Below are 18,581 nucleotides of genomic sequence, written 5' to 3' on the forward strand. Positions count from 1 at the left end.
ACAATTTATCTAACAGAAAACTCTACAAACTAGGGACTCTTTCTTTTGAAAAGCAGAATTGAATCCAGAAAGAAAAATTAAAAGACACTAAGCAAAAAAAAAATCAGAAATTAAAATGTATGGAAAATATTTTTAAAATAAGTCACAACTAAAAGGCAAAAAGGAATCACAAAACGCACAAGGATATTTTTAAAAAGGTAGGCATCATTTGAAGTTCTAGATGTAATTAAATGTAGAGAAGCAAGATTGAAACTCTATTTTTATTTTTGTCCCTGGGTCACTTAGCAAACAAAATAAGCTTGGAGACTCACCACTGCTTTTCCCATAGACAAAACTACAATTTTTATAATGATATCCTGAATTTTTACAGCAGCTTCATGACATAAGCGGGACAAGTGTTATTATGGTCTCATTATACAGGGGTGTGCTGCTTAATGATGGGGATGTGCTCTGAGAAATAAGCTGTTAGGCTCATCGCCGCTGTGCAAACACCACCAAGTGCACCGATACAAACCTACACGGTGTGCCTGCTGCATGCTTAGGAGATACAATGTCATTCCTGAAAATCTACATGGGATGGCTGCCCTATGTCATATGTGTGGTATATCTTTGACCAAAATATTGTTATATGGTACATGACTGTGTACAAAAAACTATGGGTCAGAAGACATTAACCGACTCGTCGAAAATCCTATAACCAGTTAAATGGCACAACCAAGGCTTGAACTCAGGTCTAACCCTTTGTAATCTTCTGTGTCACAGTGCAGCTACAGAAAGAAAACACAGAAACACAACCTCCAAAAGCTCCAGAAGGTTTTAGAAAATATCTGGTAAAGACTCAGAGATCTTGGCACCTGGGAAGCCCTGTACCTTCAGTGTCCAAGCTTGATTTGAGCTTTTTCCCTGTTCCAATCCTCAGATCTAATTTCTTCTGATCATAGGGAAGAGCTACAGGGAAGTTTTAGCTTGTGTTTCTTTCGTCAATCAGCCCACATGCCTAACTACAAAAATAATTGCTTTCTACACGTACCATGATGAATCAGTCAAGCAACTCCTGAGTAGACTCTATAAATACGTGCTATTTACTGTCAGCCAGACTGGGCTTTCTCTATGACCACGCAATCCCTCTTGCAGGGTCTTGAGTAAGAATCTTTGTAGATGACTCCCCAGTTCCAAATCTATAGTTTCCAGCCCTAGGCTAACATACTCGATCATTAGTCAGTTCAAACAATGTTTATCAACAGCTCCTCTTCACTTCCTTGTTTTTTAAAATAGCACTGTCCCATAAGCTCTAAAACATCCCTCAGTCCTGTCAAGCTCCCCCGCCCAGCAGTAACAGCAGTGTCTCCAAAATGGTCCATAATTTCCCATCTCCAAGGCTCTGACCCTATTTAAGTGGCCATTTTCTCACATCTGACTGGAAGACAGGCCTCCCAGACAGATTCCCTTCCTCCAGTTCACTACGCCCATCCTTCTGACCACACTAACACCTGGTTACTTTTCCCGAACCTCTGCTTTGATCGTATCATCCATTTCTTTTTACACCAGAAACAGTTCTTTATGCTTTACAGAGTTGGTGGCATCTGAGCTGAGCCTCAAGAGGGATTTGCAGAGATGATGAATAAGGTTCTCAGTGACAGAGCATCAGTCACTGACCTCATTCATTCCACCACCCATTGAACACTGACTCAATAAATGTGATGTGTTTCTTTCAGAACAATTCTGGGCTTCTTTTACCTATCTAATTTATTTCTTTTTATACATGAGAAAAATTTCTTACTTTTAAGAAAATTAAATAAAGAAATGTTAGATTCCCCATATGACTTTCCATAATTGTCCTTGCTGTGTGCACCTTGCTATACCACTGACTACAACTAAACCAGCACATTAACCAAACATATACACACAGACACAAGATAAAGTTGAGCCCAACTTCAGAAGAACCACCTCCCTTACCACTCAGTTCAACTTTCATTAAGGTCTCATTCATTCACTTCGTCTCGCATTCAACAGATATTCACCAAGTGGCCTGCAACACACAAGCACCAAGTAAGATGCCTGGGACCCACCATGAGGCCGACAGATCCAGCTCCTGTCCTTGCCTGTTATCTGACTACCAGAAATATATGGAAGTTGTTCGACGGTGGTTGCTTAAAAATGCCATTTTTTTCTCCTCTTAAACAAGTGGCCTAGGTTTTCCCATCAGAATCCACTCTCCAAATGCCACAGAATAAACACAATTAAAGTCACACAACTGAAGACTCGTGTGCCAAAACAAGATCCCAGCAATGCAATCTGAAATCAAACAACACAGGACATTGCTTGAGCTTCCAGGGATTAACCGTTTAGTGTGTGCTTTGTGGGAGTCTGACGGAAAGAAACTGAAATAGTAGTTAAAGAAACAGTGAGATTTTTATTGAGGTTAAAGGGCAGAGGAAAGGGTTTCTAAAAAAACGAATTACTTAAGGCCTGGGACTATCGCTCCAGAAAATAAAAAGTGTTGAGTGAAGAACAGATAAACTGAGTTTCTATCCTACCTACTGAAAAGGTAATTTAGGAACAGTTAAGAGAGTGCTAGTCATGCTTGGAGACAGCGATTAAGTGTACGACGAACTGTAAAAATAAGGAAGCATGTGGAGTAACAGGATTAAAGTGTTAGAGACATGTGCTATGTAATTACTATATCATGTTATGTCAGGTTGTTGACAATGATCTCTTTAATGATAAAAGTTAGCTCCTAGGGGAAGCCAAATGCTGTGACCCACTTTCCCTGAGGAACATTCAATCTGGACACAAACTTCTGAATTTGGGACAGAAGTAAAATCTGGAAGGACAGTGACCAGCAAGGAGAGCTGAGCTCACCAGATTACACCAGTAATAACCCACAAAAGTACGTGGTCCTCTGGCACAGGGAGCAAGAGGAAGAACTGAGGGTTCTTGCACCACGGTGGTAAAATGTACGCAGGAGGCATGGAGCATTAACAAAATTAGGGAAAGTGAGGGAGAGCAGAACACTGGACTGGAAAAAGCTAATGCGATACTGCATTCCTTCAACTGTGTCTGCAGCTTGGGCTCAGGATAAGGAGAGAGGAAAGGAGATAATGAACATCAGTCACTTCTGGCACTGTGCTACTCTCCCTTCTGGAACAGTCCCTTCCCCAAGCACCACAATCAGCAGGTATCTGTCACTGATTTAATTCAGTGCATCTTAGTTTCTGGACTGTGGTGAGTCATACCTATTACTAGTCACGTGGCAGGGGGCTCTTTGCCTTGACAGTTTTAGTCTTTTGATTATAAGATATTCTGACCTTTTCTCCTTTACCTTAAATTGGCAGGGCAACATTTGTGATTTTCTTTTTCTTTTTTTTCATCTCATCTAACAAATGGGATATTATATAGTGTTATAGTGGTCACTCACACCTGAATGGAATTGGCTTTTATTTCTTTCTTTATTTTTGTTAATATTTTATTTTAGCCCTATTTCCTTTGTCTAATTTATTTTCTTCCCTCTAAAAAGTATTTCAAGTAAATAATCCATTGTTAACTTTTTGAATAATTTCCACCATACAAGATAAAGTCATGTATCAGGGCTAACACTGCTTACCTTTCAACCCTCGAGAATATACAACGAGGGAGACATGCACAATCAGTTATGTAGCTATGATGCTTAACTACTGACATCTGCTTGACACGGGACAAAATAACAACGTTTGTCTTTAAATGTTGCCCTCTAAGATCTATCATGGTTCTTGCTAAACATGTTGGTGTGAGTTCTAAAACCTTACCAGTGTACGAAGGTAACAGTGTTGATACAAGTCGCAGTTACACTTCGTGAAACTCTCGCTCTTTTTCTTGCAACATACTGAAAAACAAGAAAAATGTTTACAGTGCTCGCCTTTAGACAGAGATTCAGAAGCATACCATGATTTAGGCATTATAAAGGAATTTTCTTTTCTGTAAAACACAGTAGCAAAAGGTTGAGAATTGGGTGGGAAGGTATACCTTCATACCCATCAGTATAAAGGATGATTTTCTGTATCTCTACACAGCCTTCTCAAGTAGTAAAAAAAAAACCCTCTCTATATATACATATGTACACACATACTGAAAATGTTTATATGCATTTAATATTTATATATAAAAATAATACACACAGGCATGATATGAGAGAAAAGCATGTTAAGAATTACAAGAGGAGGTAAATATGCCCTCGGAGACAAATATATGAAGGTACCCTACCAGTAAATGAAAATGTAGCACCAGGTGTGGTGATACACACCTGTGATCCCAGTACTATCTGAGGTGGAGCATGCAAATTCCATCCCACCCTGGATATTTTAGAGAGACCTTATCTCAAATTGAAAAAAAATTAAAAAGGACCAGAGACGTGCAAAGGCCCTGGGTTCAATTCCCACTGCTACAGAAAAAAAAATAATATTTGAAGAGACCGTGGTACATCAGAAACATGCTAAAAATTTGAGACGCATAGTCTGGAAGCTGCAGCATGCTTAGTTGCATCATGAAAATGATGTGTGCGGTAAGAGAATAACAATGCCGGGCTTGCATAATGACATAGTTAGCAAAGCAAAATACCTTATCTCGTTATCGTCTTCATTAATCTGTATATTTTCACCTGCTCTTGTAAGATTTGGTTGTTTCTTCTGGGAAAAGAACAATGGTACACATAGTAAAATTATCAGTGAATGACTCCTACAGTGTTACAAAGCATGTGGCCCTCACGTTTTATCTTTCATGCCAGTAACTCCAATAACAGTTTTTTTTTCCAGTGTGTGCAATACTTTTGCAATAAAATAAAGATTGCATGTGTTATCAACTCAGCATTTATAGGACACTGGGGTTGGAAGAGTGAAAAAGAGACTGTCTCATTTAAATAGTAATCAAATTCAAAAGACATCTCTAAAAGTTGAGTCGTGATGATTTACCACATTTTAAAATTTTAGACAACCTTCAATACAAAGAGAACAAAAGAGCAGAAATTCAAAATAGCAGTAACCCAAATGGCATATTTTTCCACTTGACTTTTAAACCCAGCAAATGATTTTCAGCATATTTTCCTCCGTTTTATATTTAGCTCAGAAACCTGTCTCATCCCTGAAGTGTGCATTCTGAGGTTCTATCTTCAGAGCCTACTGAGGATTGGTGGGCAATTTTCTAAAATTAAAAAAATAAAATTTAGACTATAGGTGAAAGGAGGACTCACTGTTTTCTCAATAGGATCCTTTCTTGGAATAAATATGCAAAGTTTATCAAGAAGGGGAAGAAAAGAGCCGCCACACTTACCTTCCAGTATAAAGCTCCAAAAGCAAAGCCAATCACAAGAGAAAAGAAGGCTGGCAGAGCCATGGCTGCCCACTGCAGGCTGGGGTCGCCAATGGAATCTCCTACTTTGCCTGTAAGGTAAAGAGCACCGTGCTGAGCACAGCATGTCTTCTGGAGGGTTTGCCTCTGTGCTGTGGTTGTCCCCACTTGCTTCCATAATATGCTCTGGACCTTTCTCTGTTTAAAGTACTGGAAAAACTCATTTTTCTGCTGAGTATTGTTTTTGCAAAGCAATATAAACCCATGTAATCTCCAAAAGGTGAAAGTGTTTAAAAAAGAAAAGAAACCCCACAGACAGAAAGAACTCTTGCTTGTTAATGTTCATGCATATAAAATCCAGACTTGGTATATTCCGGGCACAGGGGATGAATTCTTCGGTCAAGCAAATCTATCTTCTATGTCTTTTATCTTCTAAAGGTTTTTCACTTTCCCATACTTGACCTCTTGCCCCAAAGTACTAGGGATCATATTTTACAAGCTGGATCAGGATCTGTACACATTCAGGATCTGTACACACCCTGTAGTACAGGATCTGTACTACATTTGACCTGCTGCAAATGTTAACTCATTATATATGCACTACAGTTGTGGTACATGCAGGCACCTCATCCTTAGACTAATGGTTCTTCACTCATTTTCACCTCCAATACACATTTGCTGGATGCCAGGCACTGCCAAGTACTGTGCTATACTTTTGACACTGAAAAGCTTGAAACTCCTTAACACCAAAGATGACCAAAGGTTTCAAGGTTACACATACGAAATAAGTAACTTTGTCACAAACACAAGCGAGACTGGCTTCAGACGCCTTCCCTGATTCTGCCTTACTCTTTCACGGGATAAGAAGAATATGTGTATTACAACACCTTTCCTGTAAGAATCTCTTCCTCCAAATAGGAAACTTATTTTGACAGATTTCTTTATATGTCCCCTTACAAAACGGAACCTGTTTGTTTGGAAACATTGACATGTATTTGCAAGAGTTAAATTTGCAGTGTGTGCGTGTGTGTGTATGTGTGTGTGAGTGAGAGAGAGGGAGAGAGAGAGAGAGAGAAAGAGAAGATATGATACATTTAGAAATTATAAATTTCCAACAATTACAGTGTATGATTTTAAAAATGTAAACTAACTCAGAGTAGAGTGAATACTTTTTGGTCACTTTGCAATAGTATCTGGTTTACAAGGTTAACCTACTTTTATCTGGCTAACATCCAGTGTACCTAAGGTACATAAAAGAACAGATCCACTGTGGGCATCAACATTTACAAGGGAAACATAAACTTACAAATGTAATCTAAGAGAAAAGAAATAGATTGTATCTATTGTAGTGAGAATAGGACTAGGGACAGGAAATTTCCTAATTCTATGGATTTCTATGTTTCCAAAGTGACTCCAATGCTAAGATATTTCCATGTGGCTCATTTCCACATGAGTATGTTGGGAGGGGACCGTCAGGCGAGGGTATCTAGCATGAAGTGCAGGGAATTGGATACGGAGCTGTGAGAAGTGGGCCGTCAACTTACATAATCAGGAATTGCTTCCTTAAAATGAAACTAACAGTTCTGGCCCACCACACATCACGTCACCCCAGGAAAGATGTGTGATAGGAAACTCAAACTAGAGTTCAATGCAAATTTTCCCACCAAAATAAACTTGAGTTATAAAATGACATTTGGTATAATGAAGTAGTACTGTAATTACACTATTACAGATATTTTTAAGGGTTATATAAGATTATGAGGAATAGTCTGGGATTTTACTATCAGTTTAAAAAATTTACATAAGAAAAGACTTGGAAGTGCAAGAGAGCCATATCATATTTAAAAATTTAATATTATTACCTATAAATAAATAATATGGGTAGTTGGGCTTATAAGTTCTTTCTTCTTCTTGTGTTTGCTTTCTGAGATGGGGTCTCAGGCTGATCTTGAACTCACTATGTAGCCCAAGATGGCCTGAATCTCACCACAACCCTCCAGCCCCAGCCTTGCGGGTGCTGGGGTTGTGGCTGTGTACCACCCTGCCAAGCCCCTGTGTTCTTCTTCATGGACCACCTACTGTGGACCCCCACTGTCTACTAGGATTGTTGATTTTCACCATTTTGATAGTGGTACCTTGAGGATGATGGGGGACTACAAGTCCTAGAATCTAAGATGCAGTATAAACCTCCTTCAGGAGAGGGGGAAGGAAAAGGATCTTAAAGACGGAAAAAAAGGGCCCCCCAGCCATGAATGTCACATCCAGTACAGGTCAAAGTTTCCTTATTTTATTATTTCACCCATTATGCACTAGGCTTAAAAGTCAAGCCTTCCGTTCTCAGGGATACCAGGGCCCTTTTGCAGGGAAAGAAAAATAACTTTATCACCAAAGGCTGCTTACATGTCCAGGGTAGAACTTCCCATTGTGTACTTGCCTCTGCAGCTATCAATCTCCAGTCAATGAGATTTGGATTGTATGCCTCAAAGCCCATATGAAGGGCTTTTGGGGCCAGGGCCCAAGCCGATAACAAAGCTTTACTTTTGCTCTAGAGACCTTGTGAGGAGGAAGAGCATTTACATAGGACTTTGAGTAATCCCAAATTCCTGAGTCATTACTGTACTGTGTCTCATTCTTACTAAAACCGTCCACTGTTGAAACTTCTGGGAAACTGACTTGCTTGGTTTGACTAATAATAACTGACATCTAAAACAACAGAGCACAAAAATGTGCCACAATCTTGCTGAAGTTTTTAGAGCAAATCCGCGTAGGAGTTCCATACCAGTGAACGTAGGTCTCTTGGTGCTTAAGAAACAGGCAAATGAGAATGCTTCTGCTTGATTCAGACCTAAAATTTAGCATGTACTTGCCACAGTCCCCACCCACAATTGTTGCACCTAACTGTTCTCATACTTAGCAATGAACTCTTACTAGACATCAGGCATGGCTCCAAGCCCACGTGCACTAACCCACTCATAACTCACACAGAGCTCTTGAAGGAGGTGTTTTCTTCTGATTCTTCCTAAGCCATTAGAAAGCTTAAGTAACTTGCCTAAGGGCCCACCGTAAGCTTAGAACTATAGCTGTGATATGAGTTCAGGCGATCTGATTTAAGATTGTATTTCCAGGAGATGTATATGACAATGCCAAATAAAGATTTCTTTCTGTATCATCATTTAAGTACTGTCTGTAAGGATCTCAAACATCTTTTAACCAACACTGTTCTTGGCATAAGGGACATTACTATCACTACAATTCTTTGGATAAATAGCAGGCTTGTGTGTTATCCTTTGACTCCTTTCATATTCATGTGGTTCATATGCCTTGGTCCTCTGACTGGGCCAGCTTTTAAGTCTTATCCCTGAAAAGTCTCATTCTTTCTTCAAATTTCTCTGACTCTTTTCCAATAAAATGTCTCATCTCTTTTATGCTACAATTAGAAACATTTATAAATCTATTATTATACTTATTATGTACCATACTACAGGTATTTTGTTTACATCTCAATCTTTTAGAATGTCAGTACCACATGAGCTTGTCTCGTACATCATCGTGTAAGTGGGATATTTATGAGTCACAGTGTACCCAACCAAATTTTTTCTTTGGTACCAGGAATCAAACTTAGGACCTTGTGCTTGCCAGGCAGGCACTATGCAGCCGAGTTATATCCTCAGCACCCAACCAAGTGTTGATGTCAATGAGAGACTTGTATTTTTTACAAAAGGAAGAAAACAGAAAGCAAAATAAAGAGAAAAAAAAGGAAAGCTGTCCATTCATCTTGCAATTTAAGCATCAGAGGCTTAGGATTAAACAGGGCTTTTTGTTACTTTTTTTTTACATTCAGCTTCTTTTGAAGTCAGAAAGAGAAACTTCTGCCGTATTCCAACCATGATGGTAGCAAACTAGCTTTCCAAACTAAATAATTATAATTCTGGGCAAATTATACAAGACAGGATATCCAATTAGTCCACAATCAATACAAAAGTGTAATGCCTGAGAGAAGGAAACCATACAAAGTAAGACCCATCGTTGTCCTAGCTTTCTGGCTTTTGGGTCTCCCAGCTAAGAGGTACCTTCTCGATGAGGTGTGGAAACTTAGAACCCAGCAAGGGTCAATGGTCTCACTGACACATGGAATCAGAAATGAAAGTTCAAAGGTGTTTACAGGTTAGGACCATGAAGCTAGGATATTTACAAGAAGAACACTGTGCAAAGAAGCAACATAACTCTCTAAGAAAGTTTCCTTCAGTTATTGGTCAAATAAATACTATATATATGCATGGAGAGAGACATCACAGAAGCGGGCAAGAATATGACATATAGGAATCTCTATTCTTAACAGAGACCCTAGTGGTCACATAGTAATGGGAGACAAAGGAGTTCTGGCAAATAAGATTATTGAGATTTTCTCAACACTCTGGAGATGTTGCAAAAACTCTATGGTCTAAGAGTTAAAGACATATTACAGCGATACATGCATATCCATGTTTATAGCAGCACAATTTACAATAGCTAAATCTTAGAAGCACCCTATATGTTCATCAACAGATGAATGGATAAAGCAAATGTGGTATTTACACACAATGGAGGACTGCTTTGCCATAAAGAAAGATGAAGTTGAGTCCTTTGTGGGAAAATGGATGCACCAGAGACCAAGTGAAATAAATCAGACACACAAGCTTAAATAGCTCATGCTTTTTCTTACGTGAGAAAGCCAAAGTATAAATAAATAGCAAAGTAAAAGATAAAGGATAGGAGGTAGGGAGATAGATCTTTCTCAAATGGGAAGGGATCAAGAGATCGAGGGAATGGGGAGAGAGAGGAAAGAAAGGGGATGAAAATAACTACGATGAGTTATATACCTGTACCAACTCCACATAAGGAATGTAAGTGTTATGTACTGAAAATATGTACTAACAAACATAAAAATTAAAAGAATAATAAAAAGCCAACCAAAAAAAGAGAAAAAGAATAAGGTACCTCCTTTTCTGTCCCCAAGACAGTTTAGAAACAAGCCTGGGCAGGAAGATAAAGCTCATCCACTAGTAAGTATTCTTCCCATCAGAAAAAATTCAACAGCCTCTAAAGGAATACTACAAAATCTGGAAAGTACTCAGCAATATAGTAACTATGACATACAGGATATATTTAAAAACTGCTATTTAAAAGAATATGTGATTCATAATAGGGAGGGCAAAGAGCCAATAAAACTAACCCTAATGTGATCTACAAGTTGAAAGTAGGTGACAGGAATTTTAGAACACCTGTCATAATTATTTTAAGGAATATAAAGGAAATATTATAATAAATATGCAGATGAACCACCTCATCAGAGCAATAGAAAAATAATCAAATGGAAACTCTAAAACACAAAATATGAATGTAGAAATGAAAAGAATTACACAATAGAAAATTCAGTAGATTAGAGACAGCAGACAGAAAGGTCAGTTAACTGGAAAACAGACAAGAAGAAATTACCCACTCAGAACAACAGAGGGAAAAGAGGTTAAAAGCATGAAAAATCCTTCTGTAACCTATGATACAGTATCAGCCTCCCTGAAGTATGTGTAACTGGTGTCTCAGAAAGGAGCAGGAAAATATTTCAGAAAATTATGGTCAAACTTTTCCTAACTTTGGGAAAAATAAATTTATAGATTTAAGAAGGCTGACCAATCCAAGAAAAAGCCTTGCTCTCTCTCTTTCTCTTTCCCTCTCTCTCTCTCTCCATCTCCCTCTCCATCTCTGTGTAAATAAAGACAAACAAGTACAATCATATCTTATTTACACTGTTAAAGGAGAAATTTTTGAAAGAAAGCAAAGAAAACTCTAGTGCAGTGCATACACACAAAAATATAATACAAATGATGGCTGTCTGTTTTTCAGATACAATAGCCATAGGAAGAAAATCTAATGACATCTTTAAAGGACTGAAAAAAGAAAAATTCTGTTAACCCAGAATTTGATGTGTAGTTCAAAAGTACCTTCTACATACAAGACAAAATAAGATATTTTTCACGTAAAAGAAGGAAGAGAATTTGTTGCACCAGATCTGTACTGCAAGAAATGTTAAGGGAAAATTTTCAGCCTGAAAGTAATTAACACCAAGTAGAAACGTATATTTACAAAAAGGAATAAAAGATACAGGAAATAGAATAAATTTAAAGGCAATACATTTTTTGCTTCTCTTACTTTCTTCAAAAGACGTACAATTGTTTAGAACAACAGTTGTAAGAGTAGATTATGGGGTTTATAACTTATGTGGCTACACAGTAATATACCAGCAACAACATAAAACTTGGATGTGAATAAAGTTCTAACTATATACTATCTATCAAAGGTACACTTTGACAATAAAGACAGCTGATTAAAAAAAATAAGTATATATAATGAAAACAGTTAATACAAGGACAACTGGCTCTACTAATATCAGACAAAATATAAGGCAAGACAAAGAACGGTACCAGAGGTGATGAGGAATATTTCAGCAAAATTAAGAAGGCAATGATTTGGGGAAGATATAACAGTAGTACAGAACTAAAGAGATAATCAGACAAATTACAGAAAATGAAAGTTCTTACATTCACCTTTCTAAACAATTGATAAAAAATTATACAAAACATTTAATAAGGAAAACAACATAAGAAAAATACTACCAGACTACTTTTGCAAAGTTGAGAATAGTTCATCCAATAGTCGAATAACATACATAATTCTCAATAAATTTGAAAAGAGTACAGACTACAATCTCAGATGGTGACAGAATTTAGAAATCAACAATAAAATATGTAGAAAACTCTAAAATTTTAGACATCAAACAACTCACTTATTTCCCATGAATCAAAAAAATCATAATTAAAAATATTTTGAAAAAATTATAAAGAAAATTTTGCAAAGTATGTTGGAATGTGTGGGATACAGCAAAAGTAGTGCTTAGAAAGAAATTTATAACTTTAAGAAACTAGGAAAAACTAGTTTAAAAATCAATGATATAATTTTTGCACCTTAAAGAACAAGAACAAGTTGAATAAATTAAGACCAAAGTAAGTAGAGAAAGGAAATAATAAAAATTAAAATCAGTAAAATATAAACAAACCTAAACCAAAAGTTGCTTCACTGAAAAGCTTAATAAAACCCATAGCTCACTGGAAAGGCCTAAATTGATGCATACATACATATATAACCCCACTCCTCTTTGAAACTTTTCAGCCCTGATGTGCTATATGTGTCATTCAGAATTTCAGGTTTTAGGAATTCTGTCCTGCAAATATTGTATATTACAGACTACAAATATTGTATATTATAGACTATTGCATATTATAGACTTCTGGATAGTGCCCTAAAATCAAATATGTCCATATTTCTGTATTGAAATGCATAAATATTCATTCTTAGATGAATAAGACTGTAAATAGCTTGCTTCATCTCAGATCAGAACAAGTTTTGGTAGGAAAATTTTAAGACGAATTGTAATTTAGTGGGTTTTTAAATTCCATGTTGTAGACATGCTATTACACATTTGTAATAAAATGCTTACACCTTTCTCCCACAAAAAGTCTTTCGTGTCCTTGAACAAATGACAACCCTAACCCCATTTTTAAGTCTGAAGGGACGACCTTTTTAGAAAAAAATGACCAGATTTTTTCTTTCTGTAGCTGAGGCTGAAAGCATATACAGTAAATCCAATAAGCTTTACAATGATGTTTGCCTGAATTTGGGAAGACATAGTATTCCAAAAAGTTGGGTTATTGACCAAAGAGCACAGACATTTCATGGAAAGAAATATATTTTCTTCCAGCACATACATTTATGGTAAAATAACAAAATCACTGAACTTCCAAACACACAATACCAAATATTAATATACAAATAGACAACACTAAAAATAGCCTTAGAATTTTATGAAAAGCATTTGTATTTTCAATTTTAAAATTCCATTTTTGCCAGGCACATTCTCCACAAAATATATTTAAGTCTATAGTGATAAAAGTGTAAATTATATATCTAAAATTAATTTCATGCCTTATTTAATATAATCTTAGCAGAAAATCTACTGTCCCAATTCTCTATACATATCAAAACACTAGGGAAACACAAGTCTACAAACCAAGTACTTAATGCTCAGGAAGATCATAAAAGGAATAACAGTAACAGAACAGTATTAATAATATTGATTGTATAAATTTCCTTTAAAGCCCATGCAATACTCCTATAGAGGCTAATTGGAGCCATGCATGCATTAAATCAGACGTGTACTTACTATTACTGCTACTGCTGTCATTCTTAAGGGAGCTGGCTGCAACAGGGGGTAACATAAATGGTTTTGTGACACTGACTCTGGAATCTAAATAGAAAGCAATAATGTGTCAGTGTTACATGGTGATGTATATGAATAACAGAGACCTCAAAAGGTGCAGTGCAATATCAGAGTATGTGCCAGGTCTGATTCCTCTAATGAGATTATTCAGATCCTATTTATTTTATATTGAGCCCTACTGTTCTATTGTATTACGAGAGTTACCATAGTCACCTTGTAGAGCAAGTATTTATGGCATACACATGCTTCTGTCATTCAAAAAAGAAAGCAATAAAATTGTTGTTATAGCGACCAAGTGGCAGGAAAAGGGGATATCAATACAGAACAAGTCATGAGAATCAGAAGTCATACACAGAATTAGACCCTAGTGAAAAGATTGAAGAGGGGAACATTAAAGAAACCGCAGGTAAAGAAAAATACAGTTAGACTCTATTAGCAAACATCAGATAGAGGATATATGAGTGACCATTTCATATATTGTTTACTCACATACAAATTTTTTTAAAAACCTACAAATACACAATCACTAGTTTCTCTTATGCCACTGATATTTACTTATTTATTAGAATACACTCCATCTTTTTATCGTTACACATACATTTGATTCAGAGGTAGATTCTTAAAGTCCAAGTTTTCCATTTACACTTCAAATGGAGATGTCTATGTGTCTTACCTTTCTCAGGACTTAGTGTTGAAGAAACCACACAATCACTAGTTTCAGGTGGTACCACAAAGTTCTTGAAGGCATCAATGGATCTATTAAAAATTCTAAAGAACTCTTCAGGAGTAAAGTTCCTCGGTACAGGCCTCTTAGATGATTCTTTCACATTCTATACAAACCACAGAGAACAAAATAAAATCGAAAATTACATTTTTCAAATAGTCTAGGCCACTTAGCATAACTGAGGTCAGATGAATGGACTATAAATACATCTTCCAAAGATTCAAATATCTGAATTTTATCTAAAAGCCAAAACTTCTAGATCGCTGTTTTCATGAATATTAATTCAGACGGGTGACGCTGTTCAGCAGGTCCACTGTGGTGGTGGTTCGGTGAAAATAATGTCACAACAATGGAATAATGCTGACCACAAATGGAGGACTTGCTTTTTAGAGATGTTCATCAAAACATTCGTGTTTCTGGGTGCAGTGGTGCATGCCTGTAACCTCAGTTATTCGAGAGGCCAAGGCAGGTGGCTCATAATCTGGGCAACTTAGAGAAAACATGCCTCAAGAAAGAAAGAAAGAAGATAAAAGAAAAAGCTGGGGATGTAGCTCAGTCATAGAGCACTTGCCTAGTATGTGTGAGACCTAGCATTCAGTCACCTGCACAAGAAAAAATTTAGTGTTCATTTAAGAGCCCTCAGGAACATACGCTTCAATATCCCAAAATGAAAATATCTGATGCTACTAAACATTAGCACAGGTGGAGAGTGGGGAATTCTTATATATTGCAGTTAATACTTTTGGTATTATCTAAAAGTTGGACATGTGCCCACGCTATAATCCAGAATTTCCAGTCCTAGTTATGTACTCCACTGGAACTCTTAGCACATACGCACCATAAGCCATGGAAGAGAGTTCCTAAGGCCATTATAACCCTCAGACCCCTCAACTGAAGAGTGGCTTAATAAGTAGTGGAATACTCAATCAGCGAAATACTCTATAAGCAGTAAAATTTAACCACATTATGTGCAGCAAAATTGATGCATCTTATAAACCAAATACTGAGTGAAAAAAGCAAGTCACAAAGGAATAAAAAGACTAGGATTAATTTATACAAAATTCAAAAAAGCAAGTCAAAGACGCATTTTAGGGATACATTAAATGGATGCTTATTTATACAGAAAATAGCTAATAAGAAGCATCTATATGTACTTACTATGAACTATTGTGTGTGTTTTATGTACATTAACTGAATCTCCAAAGCTACTGAGAAATATCATTGCAAACTCCTGGATTCTGCCCTGCCAAGATTAGCAAATGTGCATTCTTCATTTTCAGTGCTCTTCCCAGCACTGCCGTTTACTGACCACCTAACTCATGTTGAAAACCCCAACGTATATGTTACTTTCTTTTTGATAATTTGTTATGCACTAAAGCAAAACAACAGAAATGGTAAAATGAAGTGATTAGATTATGAAATAAATTTGTAATCTAATAGAAAGATTGTATAGACTTCATTCTTATACGAAATAAAAATAAAGGCTAACCTGTTTTTACCTTGCAGTGTGAAGAAATTTTATTTTTAAATTAAGTGACCATATTTAAGTCTAAATGTATGTTTCAGCGCTGCAGTATGGCTACGGGCACCTGTTTCCTGTATTCATTTCAAAATGTTTTTAAAGTCAAGTTCAAACTAACACAAAATCAAGATGCCTTCACGTTCCTAACACCATTAGTTGACATGGGCTTTAAAGAAGAGTAACAGCAACAAAAAATCCCAGTGAGCACAAAGTTACCTTAAATGAGGTTTCCATGCACTCCACAAGGTCATCCACTATCTTCCCAAGTTTGTCTATAATAGAGTAATTACTCAAACCTTCAGAAATATTTGAAAACTTGTCCAGAAGATTAGTCAAGCTGACTGACAACTGCATTACCATCTGGCGTAACCAACAGTGACTAGGCTGGAGGAAATGAAAGAGGAGACAAAGCATTTATTTTAACAGTTGAAGAACACTTAACAGTACCTTTTTTAAGGCTGTCCATGTTTCAGTCATTGTCTGCAGGACAAAGGATTTCCTTATAGAAGACCAGGTCAATTCTAACTATCCTATTTTAAAATTGACAAATGCATAAAAATAGGAGGACATTGTTTTGCTGGTAAATATTTTGTTCTTCCATAGAAGAAAAGCCAATACATCACTTTGCCAAAGTTCAAATATTAATAGAATTTAATTTACTGAGGATTATTTATGGTTTACTTAACTGTATTCTCAAGGGAGCATTAGATATTAAATAAATTACAAAAAGTTACTGCGGGAGAGAGTTAGAGCCCTCAATCAGCCCCCAGTCTTTGGGTGGACTGGAATCTCAAACCACCTATGTTTCTATACAGTGTGACAGATTTCAAAGCTTCTAAATAGATAAATTCATGTGAGTGTTTTAAAACAGATCTGGCACAAAGGTGATCTGAGAGCTAAGTAGAACCACTTTTGCCTTGTAGTTGGTTACATTATTTAGTCAAAAACTGTTGTTCAAAACTACTAAGAATTTTAAGATTTTGACTGCAGAATATTAAACCAAGTATGAAGACCTTGAAATAGGTTTTGCCCGTTGATTCTACAGATGCTCAGGCCTTGGAATCAGGCATGATGGGTTCATTTTAGGCTGAGACTCAGGCAAGCTACTGAAACTCTCTGAACTTGACACTGACTGAATGAGAATAATGGAACCTCTCATAATGGGTAGCTGTTAGGAGCCAATGTAGATAATTTGAATATAAGTTCTGTGAGGGCAGCATTTTTGTTTGTTTGTTTGTTTCACCTAGCTTCTTATGGCATTCCCAATGGCTGGAATAACACCTGGCATATGGGAACTGTTCAGAAGCTACTTGCTTAATGGACACACCAATAAATTAAACAAGAAAAAAGAATGAATGAGAAAAAGCACTTTATATCAGAGGTCAGCACTCCCTACAAAGTGCAAAAGAGTGAGCATTTTAGGCTTTGTGATAGGAAGTAAAACCAAGAATATTATGTAGGAGAACATTTACAGGAAGACAAAGCATATTTCCACCAAATTTTATTACAAAATTTAAAACTTAATAAGATCAGTTGAATATATAATTTTTGCATAATAAAATCTTTTTAAATAGAGCTCTAGTGAGAAAAAAATTGTTTTAGGTTAACATTTCGCTTAGTTGTTTTTAAAATCAGCATTCTCTATTATCAGATAGAATGCTCAGAGTAATTGATGCTGCATAAAATGAGGGAAATCACCTAACTTTTTCTGTTTACCATCAGATCATAATATAGGAAAGTCAAGTAATTCATTTTTTCTAAATTAGGTGTGGAGGCTATTGAATATCCATGTTAAGAGTAGTTTAAACTGATATATTTCAGCCAAAAAGGAAACTGGTATATCTCCAGGTACGTAAGTCTCAAAAAATATTAAATATTCAAAACTTTGAGAACTTTTGGATGTAGTCAGGTAAGCAGAATAAATCTCTCAATGAGGTCAAGCAGTCATTTCACCTCAACGCAGTCAAGTTCTCAAAGACTGTTTCCCAAGTACATCCAGAATCAAGTCTTTATTCTGTTAAATCACTTAGCTCAAGCATGTAGAGACTTCTGCTTGCATAATTTACAAGTCTTTTACAAAGCCAAGCATGTTGGAATGTGCGCGTAATCTCAGTCCCCTTCTGGGAGGCTGAGGCAGGGGGATGGCAAGTTGAAATCCAGCCTGGGTAATGTAGCAACTTAATGAGACCCTGTCTTCAAATAAAATATAAAAAGTACAAAGCCCCTGGGTTCAATTCCTGGCACCACATTAGAAAAACAAGCTGTTAATCTTTCCTTGGGCGCTGAATTGTTCTGCAAGCTTCGCCCCTCTTTGGCAGAGCTAACTCCTTTCAGGTCAATGGCCCTATCAGCAAAGGCTGATAGGCTACAGAACACAGCACATACTGTAATACTGTTTGCAAAGTATCTACGTAGTAGAATGGCTTTTACTATTTAGTTCATTCAGTTGTAATCACACAAATTTTCCTGTGACAAATAGATTTCACAGGTTAATGTCTTAAAACACTTTCTTTGTTCCATGTTATAGTGTTTTCGCCTGTCCCTCTCCAACCTTCTGACAAGAAAGAACCAAGATCAAATTCCTTTGCTTTAAACTGAGGCACGCCTTTTGGTTCTGTGGCTGGGCCTTAACTAATTTTTTTCTTTCTTTCTTTCTTTCTTTCTTTCTTTCTTTCTTTCTTTCTTTCTTTCTTTCTTTCTTTCTT

The 18,581-nt window shown here is 36.6% G+C and overlaps 1 protein-coding gene across 5 annotated transcripts in view; it reads right to left on the minus strand.

Annotated features, from left to right (window-relative positions):
• Kitlg (KIT ligand) overlaps nt 1-18,581 on the minus strand; it is a 152,870-nt gene that overhangs the window by 75,915 nt on the left and 58,374 nt on the right. For 3 of the 5 annotated variants that reach the window (XR_001235502.1, XM_005374432.2, XM_005374430.2), the window contains exons 4-9: nt 16,093-16,260; nt 14,304-14,460; nt 13,574-13,657; nt 5,302-5,411; nt 4,594-4,661; nt 3,786-3,862 (exon numbers count right to left, since the gene is read on the minus strand). Coding sequence is in view for 4 of the 5 variants with exons in the window: in XM_005374432.2 (XP_005374489.1) it covers nt 3,823-3,862; nt 4,594-4,661; nt 5,302-5,411; nt 13,574-13,657; nt 14,304-14,460; nt 16,093-16,260 (627 nt within the window). In the remaining variant the exon portion in view is untranslated. Of the gene's footprint in view, nt 1-1,947; nt 2,296-3,785; nt 3,863-4,593; nt 4,662-5,301; nt 5,412-13,573; nt 13,658-14,303; nt 14,461-16,092; nt 16,261-18,581 lie in introns of those variants that run through there. The other 2 variants (XM_013518150.1, XM_013518152.1) reach the window with 2 other exon arrangements.

Source organism: Chinchilla lanigera, unplaced genomic scaffold (genome assembly GCF_000276665.1).
Source record: "Chinchilla lanigera isolate Chin_1 unplaced genomic scaffold, ChiLan1.0 scaffold00004, whole genome shotgun sequence".
In the NCBI taxonomy this organism is placed as follows: Eukaryota; Metazoa; Chordata; class Mammalia; order Rodentia; family Chinchillidae; genus Chinchilla; species Chinchilla lanigera.